The 17,757-nt window shown below is 40.5% G+C and overlaps 2 protein-coding genes across 5 annotated transcripts in view; one reads left to right on the top strand and one right to left on the bottom strand.

Moving 5' to 3' along the window:
- Window positions 1-6,149, top strand: part of cers1 (ceramide synthase 1) — a 32,362-nt gene extending 26,213 nt beyond the window's left edge. Inside the window, exons 5-7 of the mRNA XM_007552716.2 lie at window positions 133-280; window positions 381-535; window positions 1,920-6,149. Coding sequence (XP_007552778.1) covers window positions 133-280; window positions 381-535; window positions 1,920-1,962 — 346 coding nt within the window. The 3' untranslated portion in view covers window positions 1,963-6,149. The remainder of the gene's footprint in view (window positions 1-132; window positions 281-380; window positions 536-1,919) is intronic.
- Window positions 6,150-6,276: 127 nt separating this feature from the next.
- Window positions 6,277-15,700, bottom strand: ncln (nicalin). 4 transcript variants are annotated; one of them, XM_016671822.1, is made up of 15 exons: window positions 15,423-15,700; window positions 13,694-13,884; window positions 12,980-13,124; window positions 12,778-12,872; window positions 12,131-12,211; window positions 11,863-11,966; window positions 11,657-11,745; window positions 11,324-11,463; window positions 10,832-11,010; window positions 9,602-9,689; window positions 9,475-9,513; window positions 9,191-9,351; window positions 8,440-8,493; window positions 8,062-8,140; window positions 6,277-7,674 (listed from the first exon to the last, which is right to left on the bottom strand). In XM_016671822.1, the coding sequence occupies exons 1-15, from the start codon at window positions 15,595-15,597 to the stop codon at window positions 7,612-7,614; spliced, it is 1,683 nt and encodes a 560-aa protein (XP_016527308.1). In that variant the 5' UTR covers window positions 15,598-15,700; the 3' UTR covers window positions 6,277-7,611. The 4 variants fall into 4 exon arrangements, with proteins under 4 accessions (XP_016527308.1, XP_007552780.1, XP_007552781.1 ...); XM_007552718.2 differs by having other exon boundaries at window positions 10,784-11,010; XM_007552719.2 differs by having other exon boundaries at window positions 9,191-9,354; window positions 15,423-15,699.
- Between the last annotated feature and the right edge of the window lie 2,057 nt (window positions 15,701-17,757).

The following is a 17,757-nucleotide window of genomic DNA, read 5'->3' on the forward strand; positions in this document are numbered from 1 at the left end:
ATTTCTCCCCCTCCGCTGCTCGGCTGTCTCACTGAAATGGTTTGAAGTTTTGACAGCTCTGTCATTATCCTGTCTGGTGTCTTATTCATCAGATATCTGCTGTCTGTTTTGCTCCCGCCTCGTTTTTCTCAGGTTCTGGTTCCGACTCTACTGGTTCCCTCTTAAAGTGCTGTACGCCACGTGTGTGTCCAGCATCCAATCTGGCCCCAACATCCCCTTCTACTTCTTCTTCAACGCCCTGCTCTTCGCCCTGCTGCTCATGAATATCTACTGGTTCCTGGTGAGCGCCCTTTGCAACTGAGTCTTTTTAAAACTCCTCCAGTCCACGCTCTCGTTCTGACCGCTTTGCTCGGCGCTTGTTCCCCTCTGCTCTTCTGCAGTTTATTGTGATTTTCGTGGTGAAGCTGCTGAAGGTGAAGGAGGTGAACGACGTGAGGGAGTACGAAGACGAGGACGCCAGGAAGGCAGCAGAGGAGCTGCTGAAAGACGCAGAAAACAACGATGATGATGCTGGACATCACAACTCAGCCCAAAGGTGAGCTGCGCCACTCCCATTTGAAAATAAACTTTTCATCTGAATATAAAACACAGAGCGCTTCCCCCTTATGCATGACGAAGCCTGAGAATTCCTCGACTGCTTTTATCAAGCACAGAACATCAGCGAGGGTTTAGCTATGTGCTGGCAGCGGCAGTGGTAGTTTGTCCATGAAGTGTCCACCACATGCATGGGCTTGAATTTCTTATCAGAAAATGCAAAGCAGGTCTGATCCTGCTGTTCTCCTCCCAAGCAGGCAGCCTCTTCTCGCCCACACCTGCCTGGCAGGGCTCCATTTAATTTAATGTAACACTCTTGGCACCGGCGTCCATCTCTGCTCTGGCTGCAGACCAGAGAAACTAAAATTAGCAATACACAGCCTGCATGCTTGTAAACACAGCACCATGGTCAAACTTCAAGCTCAAAGTAATTAGTAGGCATTGAATAAGGCTTTCAGCTGCTGGGAAGCACACACACCCCCAGATTGTGCATATTACATTACATTACATATTACTGAGGCAAGTTGTAACTTTTTCAGGCTGTTCGATTGAAAAATATATTTGTAAAGCTGCCAAAGGAAATCTGGATTAAATTAGGAGAAGAGTGTCAATGTCACGGACGTCCAGTGGACTAAGTCCAGAGTGTGTAACCTGTGACCTCTGATGCTCTTAATACCAAGTGTCGAATAGTCAAAACACAGAAAGGAGTAGTTTGAGTTTGTTTTTCTAATCAAAAATATGGAAATGACTTAAAGCTTTCCGTAGGCAAGCTTTGATCAGAGCGCCGCTCTTTGTAGTTTCTAAGGCGTCGTGTCACAGATGTCGTGGTGAGGCTTCTATATATTTTTTATTCTGTAACTTTTGATACTTTATAGAAAACCGTGACACAGCAACAGTGTCATCATTATGACATTTTGCATTTGTGAGCTTTAAGCAACAAACTGCTGACAGAAACCAAAGTGTATCTGTTTTTATCTTTAATCTCGGCGCTGACAGCCACGTGCGTCTCTATCGGAGTGGCCTTTGACCTCTGCAGACTTAAACACCCTGCAAACCTGAAGTCTCCTCTTCAGCCAGTCCGTCTCACTGCTCAGGGCAGTTTCAGGAAAATCCTGAATAATGTATTGCGAGGTAATCTAACAGTTTGGTTTTGGCATTACCTGTCCTCTTGGAGGCTGGCGCTGAACAAGCTAATCTTGCACAGAGGGGGGTCTGGAACAGCCTAAGACCATGCTGAGATGTGATTACGCCCTTATCTGAGCGGCCTTGAACACGTTCTGATATCCTCTGAACCAAATGTTGCACATCTGCTCATCGGCCCTCCTGCCGTGTGCACTCCTTCTTATCCCGCACTCTGCTGTCTGTGTGTCCTTTCCTTCCCGCAGGAAGCACGTACAGAACGGAGTTACCAAGGACAAGCATCTATAACAGGCTCTCCGGTGCCCCCTCCTGGCTCCGGACTGCACCTGCAGGCCCTCCTCGGACAGCAGACGTTCGACACGTGACCGGACGGGAAAGAGCATCACAACCACAAAACAAAAAGAAAGAAACGAGAAGAAGAGAAGGGAAAGTTAGGGTACAATCAGTTTATATTTTGTATTTGTTTTAGAGCATTTTATTTTCAGTTTTATTTTATTAGAGCACTGTGAATGTCATTTCAGCTGACTTCCTGTCTTGCTGTTGTCAGCTTGACATTTGATAGATCTGTAGGAAGGGAACCTTCTTGAGAGAGGGACGGAGGATAGGAGACAGTTTAGATCTGTTCTCATGTCTTCGAATAACCTGTAGGATCCAAGGAAACAAGCAACAGCAGCGTCAGGTTGGGGGTTATCTGTTTAGTCGTTCTTCCCTCTCCACTTCTTTAACTTTCCCGTCCGTCCGCTCCGACTTATTGTACAAGAAGAAACGAGGGATTATCGCTGCTAATCCTTCACCTGCTTCCCAATTTCCTGCATCCATTCATTTAACCTGAGAGGCCAGAGGCGGCGTTTGCGTATTTTAGGACTTTTAAACATAAACCATTTATTTCATGACACTTCTGACCCACATGAACTTTGAATATTCCCTTGGATTCCTCTCCAGAAAGCGCTCCTTTTCTTTTCTTTTTTTTTTTTTTGTGCTGCTTTGTCTCTGTATGGGCTACATGGCATCTGTTGCTGCACTGACATGAAGGCATACAAGCTCACTGCTGGTTTAATGACAGCAAACAGCTAGAATTGATTGACTAGGTCTTTATCGCAATTTGATTTCTAGAGATTTCTAATATCTGTGCAATACCTAATGATATCCAATGTGTCCAGGTGACAGACGGCGGTGGAAAAATCCTCATAATCAAAAACGCAACGTATGCACTCGCTCTACTATTCAGGAATGCATGAAGCCAGAATGATTTTTGGAAATGTGTGAAGTATTTTTCACAAACCTTTTAGCTATATCGCCGATGACTAAAACTGCTCCTTGAAGTGACTGAAGTCCTAACATACAAGTCAGTATTTTACACATTCTCCCAGCGGCACCTAAACGCATCTTCTGGACAAAATGTGATCAAACTATACACTGGAGAAAATAAGCGTTGTCCGTATTTTCATGAAATGTATTTTTAATGGTGTTGTTAGCATGTAATTCACATCGGATTTCGGTAACAACCCAACTAATCCACACTTACAGAGAAATAAACACGTATTAATCTGATAATTAGGTCACGTGTGACAAAGTGGAGTGCCAAAAAAAAAAAAAGGTTTAAAATGCAAAAATGCTGAAATCTGTTAGTATTTAGAAAGTAATTTATGGCCTCTAGAAATGTTTCTCATTTGCAAAGTGTTGAAAGGTCTCTGCAGCCTTTTTACAGGAAATTATACGGCTGACATTTGTTATAAACAAGAGAGAATATCTAACCAGAACCTTGAGGATTTTAACTAGTTTGAAAGAATGGATCAAAACCATGTAGCTACTCCATACAGGAGACTCTGTGAAGACTTTTCTGTTTCCTATTTATTATCCGTGTCATTCCACTAAATTGATTTTATTCCCTTTACATGTTATTACCCACATCTGGGTTGAGTCACCTTAAGAATATATGCGGCGTAATAACGTTTTCCGTGTTCAGTGCTCATTTTTCCAGCTGTATAGGATGCACATCTAGAAACCAGAAGTAATCAGAATTTCAACATTCTTTTCAAAACTTGAACCGTAAATTGAAAACCAAAGGGGAATCATTTCCTGAGGTGCCTGCTGGTTTACTGCATGCCTGTAGAAGAAAATAAGGAATGTTTCCACTTTGTCTACCTTCTCGATCAAATTCCAGCTCTTGTTTGGAGGAACAGCATGCTTGTGCTGCTTGAGCAGGCCGCAGATGTTGGATAATCCGCCGGCGGTGGGGACGCTCACTTTCGTTCCTGTCTTCCATCATCCTCAGTGTTTCAGGAAAATTGAGGCTTATCTTGAAATGTTTTCTTTAAATTATGATTATTGTTGCTGTAGTTAATTTGATGTTTGTAATTTTTTTTCTTCTTCTTCGTTGAATTGCTGCTGTTTTTAACTCTGAGAGCACTGTTTGTATTCCAGATTTTTTTTGTTGTCGTTTGTTTTCTGCCGATGTCGGTGACAGTCATGTGATCAGGGGACCATCGCTCACCTCTGTCTGGACCAACATCTGGATTCAGCCTCTGATCCGTTCCTGTTGATCATTCTCTGATTACTGTAGTACATCTGTGCTGTAGACAACACGGTCCGCCTGTTGCTCACCTTCCTGCTCAGCTCTGATACTCTAATCTGTTTCTCATTTAATGACAGCAGTAATCCCAGTGTGAGTCACAAACCCTGAAATCTGTGATCCGGATTGTCACTACATCAGAGGGCTGCGACGAGATGAGCAAAACAACAAACTTTCTCTAGAAGAGGCCACTACCTGTCTAGATGGTTTCGGTCATTATTGCTCCTCGGGGTTTGTGGACAATTTTGAAAATCTTTACTCTTTTGAAGGTTTTGAGATGCTGACATTGGCAGCGCCTGGTAAATATGTGCAAAAAGCCTTGAAATAAATTAATCCTTCATTGCAATCGCATATTTATTCAGATGGGGGGGTAGAGGGGGAATCCCATGTGTAGAAATAATTGTATCAAAAACTGTGGATCTAGATTTTTTTCTAGATCTGTTGGTGAACCACTCCCGTTTATCAGATTTTTTGTGAAAATCTTATATTTTAAAGATCTCATGCTGTACGCGCTCTAACAGTCCACTGGGCTCTTTAGAAGAGAAACAGACTCAAAGCATCACAGATCCTCCACCGTGCTTTACAGTGGAAATCAGAGGCTGTTTCACAATTACACTTTGTTTTAATCCAGACCAATGTGGAGTTTCCTGACCAAATGCAGTTTAGCAAATTGTAAGTTGACATAATATCCTATTTATCCCCCAAGAAAACTGCACAAAAAAAATTAATTAAATTTATTTCTAAGAGAAATAGGAGGATCAATACATCAGGCACCAGTGGCTTTGTTCAAAATATATATATATATATTTTTTCCTGACTTAATATTTTCAGTGTGATATGTACTAAAATATCACATTATTTTAAGGCTTTTTACACATCTTTACAAGAGGTGCCAAGAACTGTAGCCTGCACTATAAATGATTTTTAAAAATACAGCCAAGAATTGAGATTCCTATGATCCTAAACAAAGAAAAAGACAAGATGATTCACGTGTGTAGCTCACGTTTACATATTGAACATTTGACAGTCTGAATTCGACACCTAGTGTAATAAAAGCTGATCTAGGGGTTTATTGTAGTAACAAATCAAATACATGCTTACGTCCACAGCACACGTGGTGGATTTTTGCATGTTCCTGACATGTTTCCAAAACATCGGGATCGGACGGAAATGTTCAAACAATGCACTCTAACGAAACCACGTTGTGCATGATTTGGCATCTGCAGATCTAATCTCAGATCATAACAGTGGACGCTGCGTTAACACGATTTAAGAAGTGGCATTCTTTTGTTTTAAGTTCAGCTCTGCAGGAATAAGTTGGAAGGGAAAATCTTTTGTGAAGACATTTCGAGCTGAAATAATTTACCTGATGAAATCAAAGCTCAGTCCAAATTTTGTTACCGTTAAATATGAAATTTTGCACAGAAACTGTGACATTGAGTATGGAAAGTGAGTCAGCTCCACCAGTGCTTCAGTTGTGCCAAAAAAAATATCTACTGAAACAATAAAGGGCAGTGTGGGAGTTGGTGATTGAAGCTGAGGAGCTGGTTGAGCGTCGGGCACAGAAGCCCTGTGGGTCTTTTAATTGAATCCATTTCTATTGCTTATTATTAGATTAAAACAAAGAAAAAGGGAGCAATTGAGACTTTTTACCATGACTGAAGGATCATTGATTAAATGAGGCGTTGGAATGCATTTTACTGATTTTCTTTGGACCACTGGTGAGCACTGTAAACTGCAAAGATGAAGAAAAAAATAGTTTCCCCCAACTTTTTTTCCCAGTCTGAATTCGACCACTTTTTGAAACACTTAAGAAATCTGTATTTGCTCTTTTGTAATACAGTTTTAATACCATTCAGCCAATGTTTCATTTTGTTCTCATGAAATAAACAATGTCAGACAAGTCCCATTTGTCATTTATTTTTAAAATCACAATTTTTTTTTGCATTGCAAAGATCCAAGTGCCACGGATGACGTGAAACGGGCTGCAGAGGAAAGTTGGTTTCAGTGCGCAGACAAGAACAAACCACTCCAATAAATTAGATTTTATTTGTACCACAGTTTTTGCATCTGCCGGTAAATAAGAAGTTCTGTAATTGTTACCATGGGTCATGCAGTGATGCAAAAGAACACAAGAAAACAAAGCAGATAAACACCAAAAACACCATAGAGAGAACCATTTAGGACATTTCTGCCTCATTTATCGGGTTTCTAACCATTTTTAAGAAGTCCAGTGTTTTAAATACCCTCTAGGTTTGAAACAAAGTTGTTGCTCAGAGGGAAAAAAAAAAAAAAAAACAAAAATCAAATCATTTTCTGCCGATAAATGTGATTTAGGCATGCTCTGACACAAGAAAACATGATTTTTCCGATACCTGCCATCACATGATTGAACAATCTCTTTTAATCAAGGGAGGAACATATTCAAGAATCAAAAATAAATCATAGAAAGTCACACAGCAAAATGAAAGTAAAAAAAAAAAAAAGTAATTAATGGCAGAGTTTGAAGAAGAAATGAACAAAGTTTATTTGGAGAAACTTGCACAAATCATCAGGCGGTAAGAAAAAAAAAGATCTAAAAACATTTTCACATTTCACAGATCGTCCTTCCTGTAAACTGTGTATCTTAGGAGTTTTTTGTTTGTTTTCAAAGTGTTGACGTTCACCTACTCAAATTTCTGAATGTGTTCCTGATTAATTTTGATCGCTCCTCTTGTTCAAATTCAGCTCCCTTTCCAGCAGAACTAAGCTGTCAAACATCCAGCGTTGAAATGAGAAGTGACTGACTGCCACCAGCTAAAAATAAAGGTTAAATTGGCACAAAAACTATGAAGGCAACTTGTTTCATGCTGGATATTGCTGATTTGAGACATTAAATGCTTGGTAATTGACCCTCTTGTTTTGGGGGAATTTTTGAAGCATAGAGAACAATAGTGATGCATTTTGCAGAACATCTCACAAGCACGTGAGATGGACATTGAAAGAAACTAGAAAACTTTGCATCTTTCCTTCGATGGGCCTGTGATCACAGGAACTCCAGTTTCTAGCTGCCTAACACGACACATCAGTCCGGCTCAAAGAGCGACGAGAGACGGGGAAACAAACGTGGATCAGCACAGAAAAACATAACCAAACTGTTAACATCTCAAAACACGACTCCTGAATATCGAGGTCCATGAGACCAGGAAAAGGTTGGCAGCAAGACAGGATCTGACATCATAGTTTGTGCATCCGGGCAAAGGAAATGGAAGTGACGCTTCTGGTCCTGATCAGAACAGCAGTTCGGTCCGGCTTCTGCGTTCTTACTGGCTAGAGTGTCTGGATTTGAGGAAGGAGGTACAGTGAGGTCTTGAAAACAGGAAACCTCAGTGGACCTTGGCTTTGGGCTGAGTGATTCTCCGGACAACGCTGTAAAGGAGTCCAAAGTTCTGCGGAAAGAGAAAGGAGACGCAATTAATCTCTGACTTACAGACGGCACGTTCTGTTAATGTTCACGCAGCAGAAACCAGATAATTCACAAACTACAAAAACTTTTCTCCCCTCCCCCCTCACTCTGACGTTAAACACCAATAAATAAAACAGACTAAATAAAACTCCACTATTGGTATTTTGTCCTAGTTTCGATCCATGATGATCCATCTGTTATTTAATTAAACATCTTCTTTAATAGTACAAAATAATAATAAATAACTGAAGACCCACATTTTAATAAGCTGAAATTTTCTTTTTGACCTTCCACTAAACCGATGCTCCACATATTTCTCAATGGCCGTCCCTAAGGAGATACAAGCTACTGCGACAACATGGTGGCTTACCTGGATAGCCAGATACATCATCCCTAAGTAGGCTGCAATGCAGAGAGCCAGCAGCAGGTCAAAAATAGCTGGCTTCACTCTGAGAGAAAAGGAGGGGAAAAATGGCAAAGACTGAGAGAGGACCATCAGCAGTTCATCTCAAAATGATCTGAATAGAACATTCATTGCATCAGTGACGATAAACTAAAACTGCAGAGCCTAAGGTTGATCTGTTAAAACAACCTAGAAGGAGCATAAATCCTTCTACCAAGGCATTCAATCACATGGTGAGTATGGAGGTTGGAGCAGCCGGGAGGCCGATCTGCTGATAAAACCATCTGAGATGAACACTGTGGCTTTAGACGAACTGAAGCATCTCAGAGGAGATGACGCCGTTACCTGTAAGCATTCATAGTCTGCTTCAGCTGATCGTAGAAAACAAACTCCGGATCCCTGGAAAGGAGAAAAGTGAAACTTGTTTTAAGACCATATTTAGAGTAAACGGATCACCAACAGGTCTGACAGTGGTGTGTTCCAGCAGCTTGATGAAACACGATTCCTATTACTACTGCCGTTATATAGAAGGTGGTTCATTTACTTTGTGTGGTTTCATTTGGTTTCCAGATATCTGATAAATATTTTCCAGGCTGATTTGTCAACCCTTTTTGTTAATTATACAACAAAAACTGTCAATTTGAATTCATGGCAGTCTGAAAAAGACAGGGCACAAAAACAAAGGAAGAGTAAATGAAAAGAAGACAGATAAAAACAAGAACGGAAAGGATGGAAGGACAGCAGAAAAAAAAGAAATAAGGACAAAAGAAAAGGGGTGATAGAAGGAAATAAAGATTTCAAGATGGAAAGAAGGGCATGAAGGAGTGAAAACAGATGAAAAAAGGGGGCAATGAAGGAAAAAGGAAGGAAAAAAGAGAGAACAATGAACATACAGCATTCAAGGTAAACAAGAGAGGAAAAAAGCACAACATTTACACAAATAAAAAGTCTGGAAGCACAAATATTTTTCCAGACTCTTATTTTCTCTGTCCGTACTTCTCCACAACTGGAAACCAAAGTCAAACTCCAGACTGTAGGCGCCGTGTTTCACTGACAGCGTCACCGTTTTTCATCTGTACTTCAGCTCCACCGTCACCTTTTGTCAGCTTTGACGTAGTGCCTTTTGACGTCCTTGAGGTAACGGCTGAGGTGATACTCCAGCGTGGAGACGACGCTGCTGTCTTTGTCCACCAGCTGAGCGGCTCGCGGCTGCGCCGTGAGCCAGTCCACCACGGCGGACAGATGCTCCTCCTGCACCTGCTGACGTGGGACACCGAGCACATCACTACAGGAAAGACGACAGCTGGACAGAGTCCATTCAGTGTCTCAAATTATACACAGAAGGTTAAAACTTTTCTAGCTGACTCAGTAGCTCCACACCATTTGTTCTGTGAAAATCTGGAGATCTCCAGAGGCTCCCTGTGCAGAAGAGAAACGGACAGCAAGCATTACACGCAGAATATAAGTAGAACAGATTACAATTAAATTATTCACTGGCGATTTTCACCTTTTCTGTGAGATTGTAGATGACCCTCGCCAGAGCCTCCGCTACCACCTTGGCGTTCCTGCTGAGCTTGCTGACATCTACGTGAGGCCTGTAAGAAGAAACGGGTTTTTAAAGCAGAGGAGCGCGACAACAAACAGACAGAAACGCAGCCAACTGAGAATAAAAGAAACTGATGGGTCCTCGAGGGCCGACAGGGCCACAATTCAACATGCATAGATGTTTCTGAGTGAAGATGAGAAATAAATCACAATCACAAAGACCTGCAACATTTGGCAAGTTGTTATATTTTAAGCAAATAATATATTTAGTCAAACGGACGGTCCTTGGTACACGCACCCGATCCAAATTTTTTGCAGCTTTTGGTGGCTGAAAGGTTCAGAGTCAAGAAGAGAGATGGAAAAACTGTGATGACGGGGAGGACAGAATCAGGTAAGAAAAATGTGAACTAATCACAACTAATATCGCAGTTTGAATCAGAAATATATCGCAGCCTAGCTTCTCCATGGTGCCAAAACCAAAAGGCAAATCTGTGCAGCCACTCTGAGCTACTTCACAGGTGAAGAAAAATGTTTTGTGATGCGACGTGTTGCTTTAAGTCAAGGCGGTCCCTGTGTTTACTGGAATATAAATGTTGAGAATCTACTGAGAGATGAGGAAAGACATACAAACAAGGAGCAAAGAGATTTTAAGGCGCCGTTACAGAGCGGGGTTAGAAATAAGCTTGTCAATCGGTTCTCTGATGGCCAAAAGAATAAAGTTACATAAATAAAAAGAACATTTGAAAGATTACACCTCATCCGAGCCAGGTTTCAGAAAAAAATAAATAAATAAAACTTTTAAGGACTGAAACACTGAGCCAGCAGACTGAGCGGCTCACAAATGAAAGAACTGGATATTTCTGCCAAATAACGGCAATGAACTTTCTTCTTTGGCCAGGATTTCTTGTTTTAAATAATGTGTACCTTGAAACGCTGGGAGGAAGAAAAGACCAGTGTAGCAGTTTATTATGATTACTACAGGACAAAATATGTAAAAAGTAAGTACCCTTCCTTTAACAAATAAAAAAATGAAACATTATTTTAAAGCGGCACACAGACGGATGGAAGAAAGTCCGAAACCGGGAGCTGCAATGCAAGACTCTTTCTTTTAGGGAATTCATGTAACTTGCAGTAATGAACCCACCCAGCAGGGGGCTCTCCCGCTCCATGGCGAGAGGAGGGGGACACTGACCGCACGTCCATGATGCTGGAGCGCTGAGCCGAGCGGTGCGAGGGCAGATGGGACAGAGTGAAGGCCGGCAGCCGGCGGATCCCGAAGCGCTCGTGCTCCCAGGCCAGCATGTCGTCGGCCAGGTTGATTTTCTTGTGAACCATGGAGAACTTTACTTCAGGGTGTTGACTTGCAACCACCTGGGAGAGGAGAAAAAGAAAAATACAAACTGAAATCAAATCTTTGCCCCCTGTTAAAGGTAGAGAAAGGCATCCTGTGCTTTGTTAGAAGAAAGGACTTTAGGTAAAATGAATAAACTTTTGACACTCATACAGTATCAAATAAATGTTTTTTTTTTTTATGTAAACATGAGCGCTGAACACGTCTCCGCAAGTCGTTGCAGCACAGGAAGCTGCTTATTTTATCACGGTTTTTTTTTGTTTGTTTGTTTTTCAGATGGTATATGTGGTTATTCTGATAAGACTGATGCATGATGGGTACTTAAACTCTTACAGTCTCCAGTTCTTTGAGCAGAGAGTACTGAGGGGTTCCCTCTTTTGGAGGTTTGGACACATGAAGGTAGAGCGAGTCGCCGTTCCCCAGAGTGTCCAGACACAACACAAACGCTACGTTGTCCTGCAGCAAACTGGAGTCTGAAGATGGTAAACAGGAAAAAAAAAAAAAAACAGAGAAAAAGCATGAATAAGAGGGACTAACTAGTAATACATGCAGTCTATCTCAATGAATTAGCTTCAAAGATTTGTAAACAGATGTGCCTATAAATTCAAATCCAAATGGAGAAGCTTGTTCAGAAAAGGTGTGAGCGTTTGGACAACCAAACATCACCTGTGTGGTCCAGGTTGTCCTCCAGCCAACGCTTGGTACCCTGGTAGTTAAACTTCCCTCCACCAGACACGAAGAAGAGCAGGTTGTACCTAAAAACACAGTCAGACCAAAACGGTTCCACAAGATCAGCACATCCGCGGAGCCTCACTGAGGAGCAAGCACAGATCATATCTTATCAAAATCGTCTTAACGATCGTTTGACTCACGCAGCGTGCGTCCTCTTGTAGGTGTAGAGCTTGGAGAAGAGACGAGCCAGCTCCAGCAGCATGGACACACCACTGCCGTTTGAGTCAGCACCGTATGACAGCCACTACAATGAAAAGATCAGGGGGTCAGTTTGCTGGCCTTTTGTTGCGAAACGTTGTTGTTGTTGCTGCGAAACATTTAGGGAGACATTTGTGCTGCTGAGTTTTTGCTGAATGTGCTAAAATTACAAGAAACCAGGAAGTAAGGAAATAGAAAAGGTCAACATACCGGAGCAACACCAAAAGTATCATAATGAGCCACCACCACGATGGTTGGAAGGTCCTCTCCTCCGACTCCAGTCAGACGGCCCTAGAAACGCAGAAAGCAGAGACTGGTTAGACCACATATATTTAGTTGGGAAAAACAAAGTAAACAAAACACCTGCACTCTCAGTGACTGGCTATGGTTTGAACTAACTACAACCTTTACTCAAAGCTGCTCAAACCGTAAAGCAGGAATGGTTTTTAATTGCGCCAAACTCAAACTCGTACATTAGACCGCCTGACTGGACGGCAGGATTTATCACCACAGAGAAAACATCTGCAGCTAGAGTCCAGTGGTTTGCTTTAGCAGCCCTAAATGTGTTGCTTTGTGTTCGATCTGATGATGTAAACCTGGTATGCAGCTGATCGGCCATGGAAACCTGTTCCCCAAAGCTCTCTCTACTCCGATATTCATCCAACCTCAAACACTTTTTCTAATTATACTTGAAATTCTGCACAAAAACTGTTCTCGCCATCTCCCGACATATAAGTATTGTCATTTAATCTCATACTTCTGAATGAAGCTGACAAAATTGCCCAAAACAAACATATTTCAAAACTGCAGAACAGGCATTTTTACTTGATTTATGCTTTCGTGTTTCTGCGTCTCACCTCCAAACTGGTGATGGCCCAGTCACTGATGGCTTTGCTCTGAGCTCCACTGGTCACCATTTGAAAGCCATTTGCTGTGGCTGTGTGCAGCAGCACTACAGTAAGACAAAAAAAAAAAGTTGCACAAACAAATCGATATCTAATCAAACCGTGCTTAAAACGCAAGCTGTAGTCTTTTCTCCTCTGCTCATCGGGTGTCTACCTTCAGCTGCAGATAAGGAGCTCTGAGAGGACGAGGACGTGAGGGTCTGGGTGTAGATGGACAGCAGCTCATCGTCCTCCTCGGCAAAGTAGACGGGGACGATGGTCTCCATGGCCAGCATCTCTGGCTCCAGCTCCATGAACTGCTACAGTGGGCAAACAGTGAAAGATTGCAGGCTTTATAAGATCAGACAGCTGCCTTGAGAAAGATGCCGACAGCAAAAACAAAAAATAATAATAAAAAAGAAGCTGACATGAAAAATCTAATCTCAGAAGAAAAAAAAAAATCTTCAAAAAATGACTTTAAAGAAAATTATCCACCGCCCCCCCACACAAGCAATAGGCCAATAAAATAGTTAATTCATCATTTATCTTTCACGTTCTAGAAGACGCCTACTCATGTTGTGGGAGGTATAATTAGTAAGGGGATGAAAGAAATGCTTTCGATTTTCAAATATAATCTCTTTTAAGAGTTTAGAAACACATCAAATGCTTGGCTTTGTCACGCTTTCCTCACTTCAAATTTCAACTTGCTGCTGCTGACTCGCATTTTACAAAAGACGGATTGGAAACCATAAAAACTAAATCAAGAGATCAGATGGAGCGTTGTGTACCAAGAAATTACTTTTGAAGCTTCTCAAAATATATTAGATAAACAGATTAGAGTGAATTCATATTTACAAAAACAACATAACACAGTGAATCACATCAATACCTGCACTATGTCCTGCGGCATGGCGGACATGTTCTTGGGCAGGATGATGACCACGGCCCCTGCCGACTGGCGCAGGGCTTTCTGGTACTGGTCGTAGGAGAAATCCGCCAAACGCATGATGACACAGCGGCGACTTAGTACCTCTGCCTCCACAGTACGCGCCTCTGTATTCAGGATGGCATTCCTGGTACCTAAAGACAGAGGACAAGCTGAGAAACTCTGACAGAAGCAACAGTCATTCAATTGTCGTGTTTGTCAAATAGGAACTGACAAGAAAAAAAACAAACAAACAAACAAAAAGAAACAGCTTTGAATAAAACTGTTGTTTTCATTATGTTTTATCTTCTTATCTCATTTAAATTATTTGAATGGCTTTTTGCCACCATTTTCTCAGCGTTTCTGAGCTCATGTGAATGCAAATGACAGTCATAGTTTGTTACATGGAAGCCTTTCAAATGGGATTCACAGTGAGAGAGGCTGCGGCGGCCGTCGGTGTAGCAGAGGGTGCTGCGCTTAGCACAAGTTAAACACTAATCATTAATCTGACGTCATTCAAAGCACAGCGATCAGGGGGGAAAAAAATAGTTCTACCTGCATATGATTAACTGGGATCACATCAGCCAAACTACAAATGAGTAGCTGAATCTTTGAGTGAGATACACATTTAAAAACAAATTATATTTTATGCTTTAAGCAATCATAAGATATGGTCACAACACTATAGCAGCTTTCTTCACCTGACTAACCTCTTGGAGTACCTACTGAGGCCAAAAGCTTCAGCCGGGATGAAACATCTGTTTTTGTCACTTGTGAGACGCTGCAACACCCTGAATGTAGTTTATGAGTAAGTGTGATACTGGTGGAATATAATGTGCTATTTTACTGCGACAGCCATGCAAATAATCACATCCTATTTAGAAATATTCAATTAAATTTAGTTTGTTTTAAATAGCAAAAATTCATAACGTCTCGAGACACTTTACAGGACAAACAGGTTTGGTTCAAATTACAAACTTTAATACTAGTCCAACCCGATGTGAGTCAGGCCAGTTCAGTCCACTAAAAACCAATCAAATACAGTTCAAGCCAGATTCAAATCACACTGTTGCTGACAATCCTTGTAAAAAGAGGCAAGACAGCAAATTCTATCTTATATATTTTTCTTAATTTCTGTCTTTTTAAGCATATTCTCTATATTCAAAAAGCAAGGTGAAAACCGCATGCATAGTTAGTGGCGAAAATCTGAGCACAGCAGAGCAACATGTTCTGCTAAAATTTGGAAAGTTTTATGGAAGATAAAGCAGAAAATAATATTTGAGCCCTGAAATAAAAGTGAATTCTTGTAAATAAACCTTTAATTGGCCGTTAAGTTTACATTTAACTCTCTTCCTTTAGGCAGAATAAGCTTTTTAATGAGTTGACAAAGAGTGGAAAGTTCTCAGCATGTGTGTCGGTGGTATTAATATCTCATATTTTAAATGAACTTAGCTAATTAATAATTAATACCATGAGTAGTACAATGGGAGAGAGAAGGAGGTTCAGTCACACACCAACACTGCCTCAACGGAAAGCTAGGCTACAATAGCAGCTAGTTAGCTGTCAATGAAACGTTACATTAAAGGTGCCTGAAACTGACGGAAAACTTCAGCTGAATGACTAGTTGGAACCTGTTAATAAACACGTATATCCGTTTACTTCAAACAGGACAGGAGAAGAGCGGCAGGCTCACCGTACGGCTGTCCCTGGAGGTCGTACTGCTGCATGCGGTACACCGTGAACTCATGAGCCGCCTCGGCCGGGAGCGGAGACACCAGGATCAGCACCGCGGGGATAAACACTATAAAGGTTAGGGGAAACGAAGATTTGAACATGTTGTCAAACACTTCACTGGCTTCTTCGAACATTTTGGCGATTGTACTCGGGGTACAGTAGATGACTAAATGTTGAGCTGTCACCGCTCTCACCCACTGACTGTTACCAGCACCGAATTTTGATCAGGCACCAAACACGACCACCCATTCCACTGTGAAAAATACACAGGCAATTTTTTTTTAGGTATTTTACAGGGGGAAAAAAGACAAAATGCATAGCAAACTTTGAAAATTAATTATGATTTACAATATTATCTGTGAAAAATATTATCTGTAAAAGATTAAAAACTTAGTTGATCATTGGGTTCTTCAGGGATCTTAAAGGGCAACTATACTTATAAAGTACAAAATTATCTAATGACACTAGATGGCGCAAAGCACCAATCCCTGTTTTTGGATGAAAAACTATGTTTAACTTTGTTATTACCATACTGTAAACCCAGACAAAATTTGGCATGTGGTTTTTGGTTTGCCTTTTAGAAAGTATTTCGTCAAAAAACAGAAATAGTTAAAAATGGCCTTCTACTGAAAGTTCAAACTGCCAAATGAAAAGGAGTACTTTCTTTGTACATTTTTTTTGACAATTCTAAATACATAAAAATCCCAATTATTCCAGATGGATTTTATTTTCTTCTAGTCTTATAAAAGCAAAATGTCACCACTAACTTCCCGAATAAGAGTGTTGATATAATGTTTGAAAATATGACTAGAAATAAATGTATTCATTTTATTGAAATAGGCAAATGTTCATCTTATTCATATACCAAAAGTTTTAGGATACATTATTTGAAAAAAAGAAAAAGAAAAAAGTTTTACCTAACCAACAATGTAACTACCCAACCAATCATCCAAGCCTCTAACCAGCTAACCAACCAACAACAGCTACAAAAAGAAAAACTAAACTAAACTAAACTAAACTAAGCTAAACTGCCAATTATTCCTAATGTACAAATATCTTCTCATACTATTAAAACAAAAAAAAAAACTTTTTATTTTCTCCAGGATGTTACAGCCGTTTCCAAGAGGACTGTTTCCAAACTTGATTTGTATCTAAAAGGTAACATATATTTGGACTTCCTGATCATAATTGACCTTTCAGTGAGGGACTGAGTGAGTAGTGCAAATTATTTCCCTAGGTACCATTTTAATAGATGAGTTCTCCAGCATCCTCTTTCAAAGTAGAGCAGATTTATTCACATAACCAGCTGCCTCATAATACTTTTTTCAGTTTCTCAAAAGTGTAAAGGCACTCTTTACATTACAACAATTAAATTTTCTTCTGAGTAATTTTTGCTTGTCAAATATTAGTAGTTGGAGAGGTCCGACATTTGCAATAGTCCTCTTGAATCAAAAAAAAAAAAAAAAGTCCCTGTGTATTTTTGAAACTACATTTGCTGACTCATCTTGCAACTGGGCCTGCACAGTTAAACATCAGATAAACATAAGTTTCAGTTAAATATTTTTTTATTTTACAGGAGCAACTTGAAATAAATCATCGTATGCACAAGTATGTAAAGTGAAAGGCCTGCATAAACAAGTAATTGGTGAAGATTTCAAATTAAATTTCTCCTTTTAGATTTGATGCATAATTCTGGTCTGATATCACTTCAGTGAGGTACGACCAAATATTTCCAGCTCCAGCCTGGAGAGAGACAATTAAACCGTTTTATTGTCCATAAACTCATGTGGTTTAGCATTTCTCACCTTGTGTGGCCCATTTCCCAATAATTACTCATGCTGTAAGGATCCATTACTTCTTATGGGGCCCAAAACCTGGGCCCCATAAGGAAAAGTGCTATGTCTGAGTTAGTTGTTAGGTTTAGGACTAAGGTGTTGATTTGCAGTCTTACATTAGATTTAGAGTACAGATGAAGGTTAGGCCTTAGAAATTAATGAAAAATGAATGGAGTGCAATGTAACGTCCCTGTGAAAATAGAGACGTACTGTGTGGGTATGCATGTGCATGTGTGTGCGTGTGTGTGTGTGTGTGTGTACATAAATGTAAGCCTGTCTGCACATTTTGATCATTTGTGGATTTGAGAAAAATCTTCAGTAAATTCAGACTTTTGCAATACATTATTGATTTGATCAAACATCAGGCAGTTCTGCAAGAAGAAACGAACAAATGTAAACCAATAAACAAGTAAAATTCATCTTACAAAACTTTGGTGTATATATATATATATATATATA

The sequence above is a fragment of the Poecilia formosa genome, unplaced genomic scaffold (assembly GCF_000485575.1).
Source record: "Poecilia formosa unplaced genomic scaffold, Poecilia_formosa-5.1.2 Scaffold52, whole genome shotgun sequence".
NCBI classification, from domain to species: domain Eukaryota; kingdom Metazoa; phylum Chordata; class Actinopteri; order Cyprinodontiformes; family Poeciliidae; genus Poecilia; species Poecilia formosa.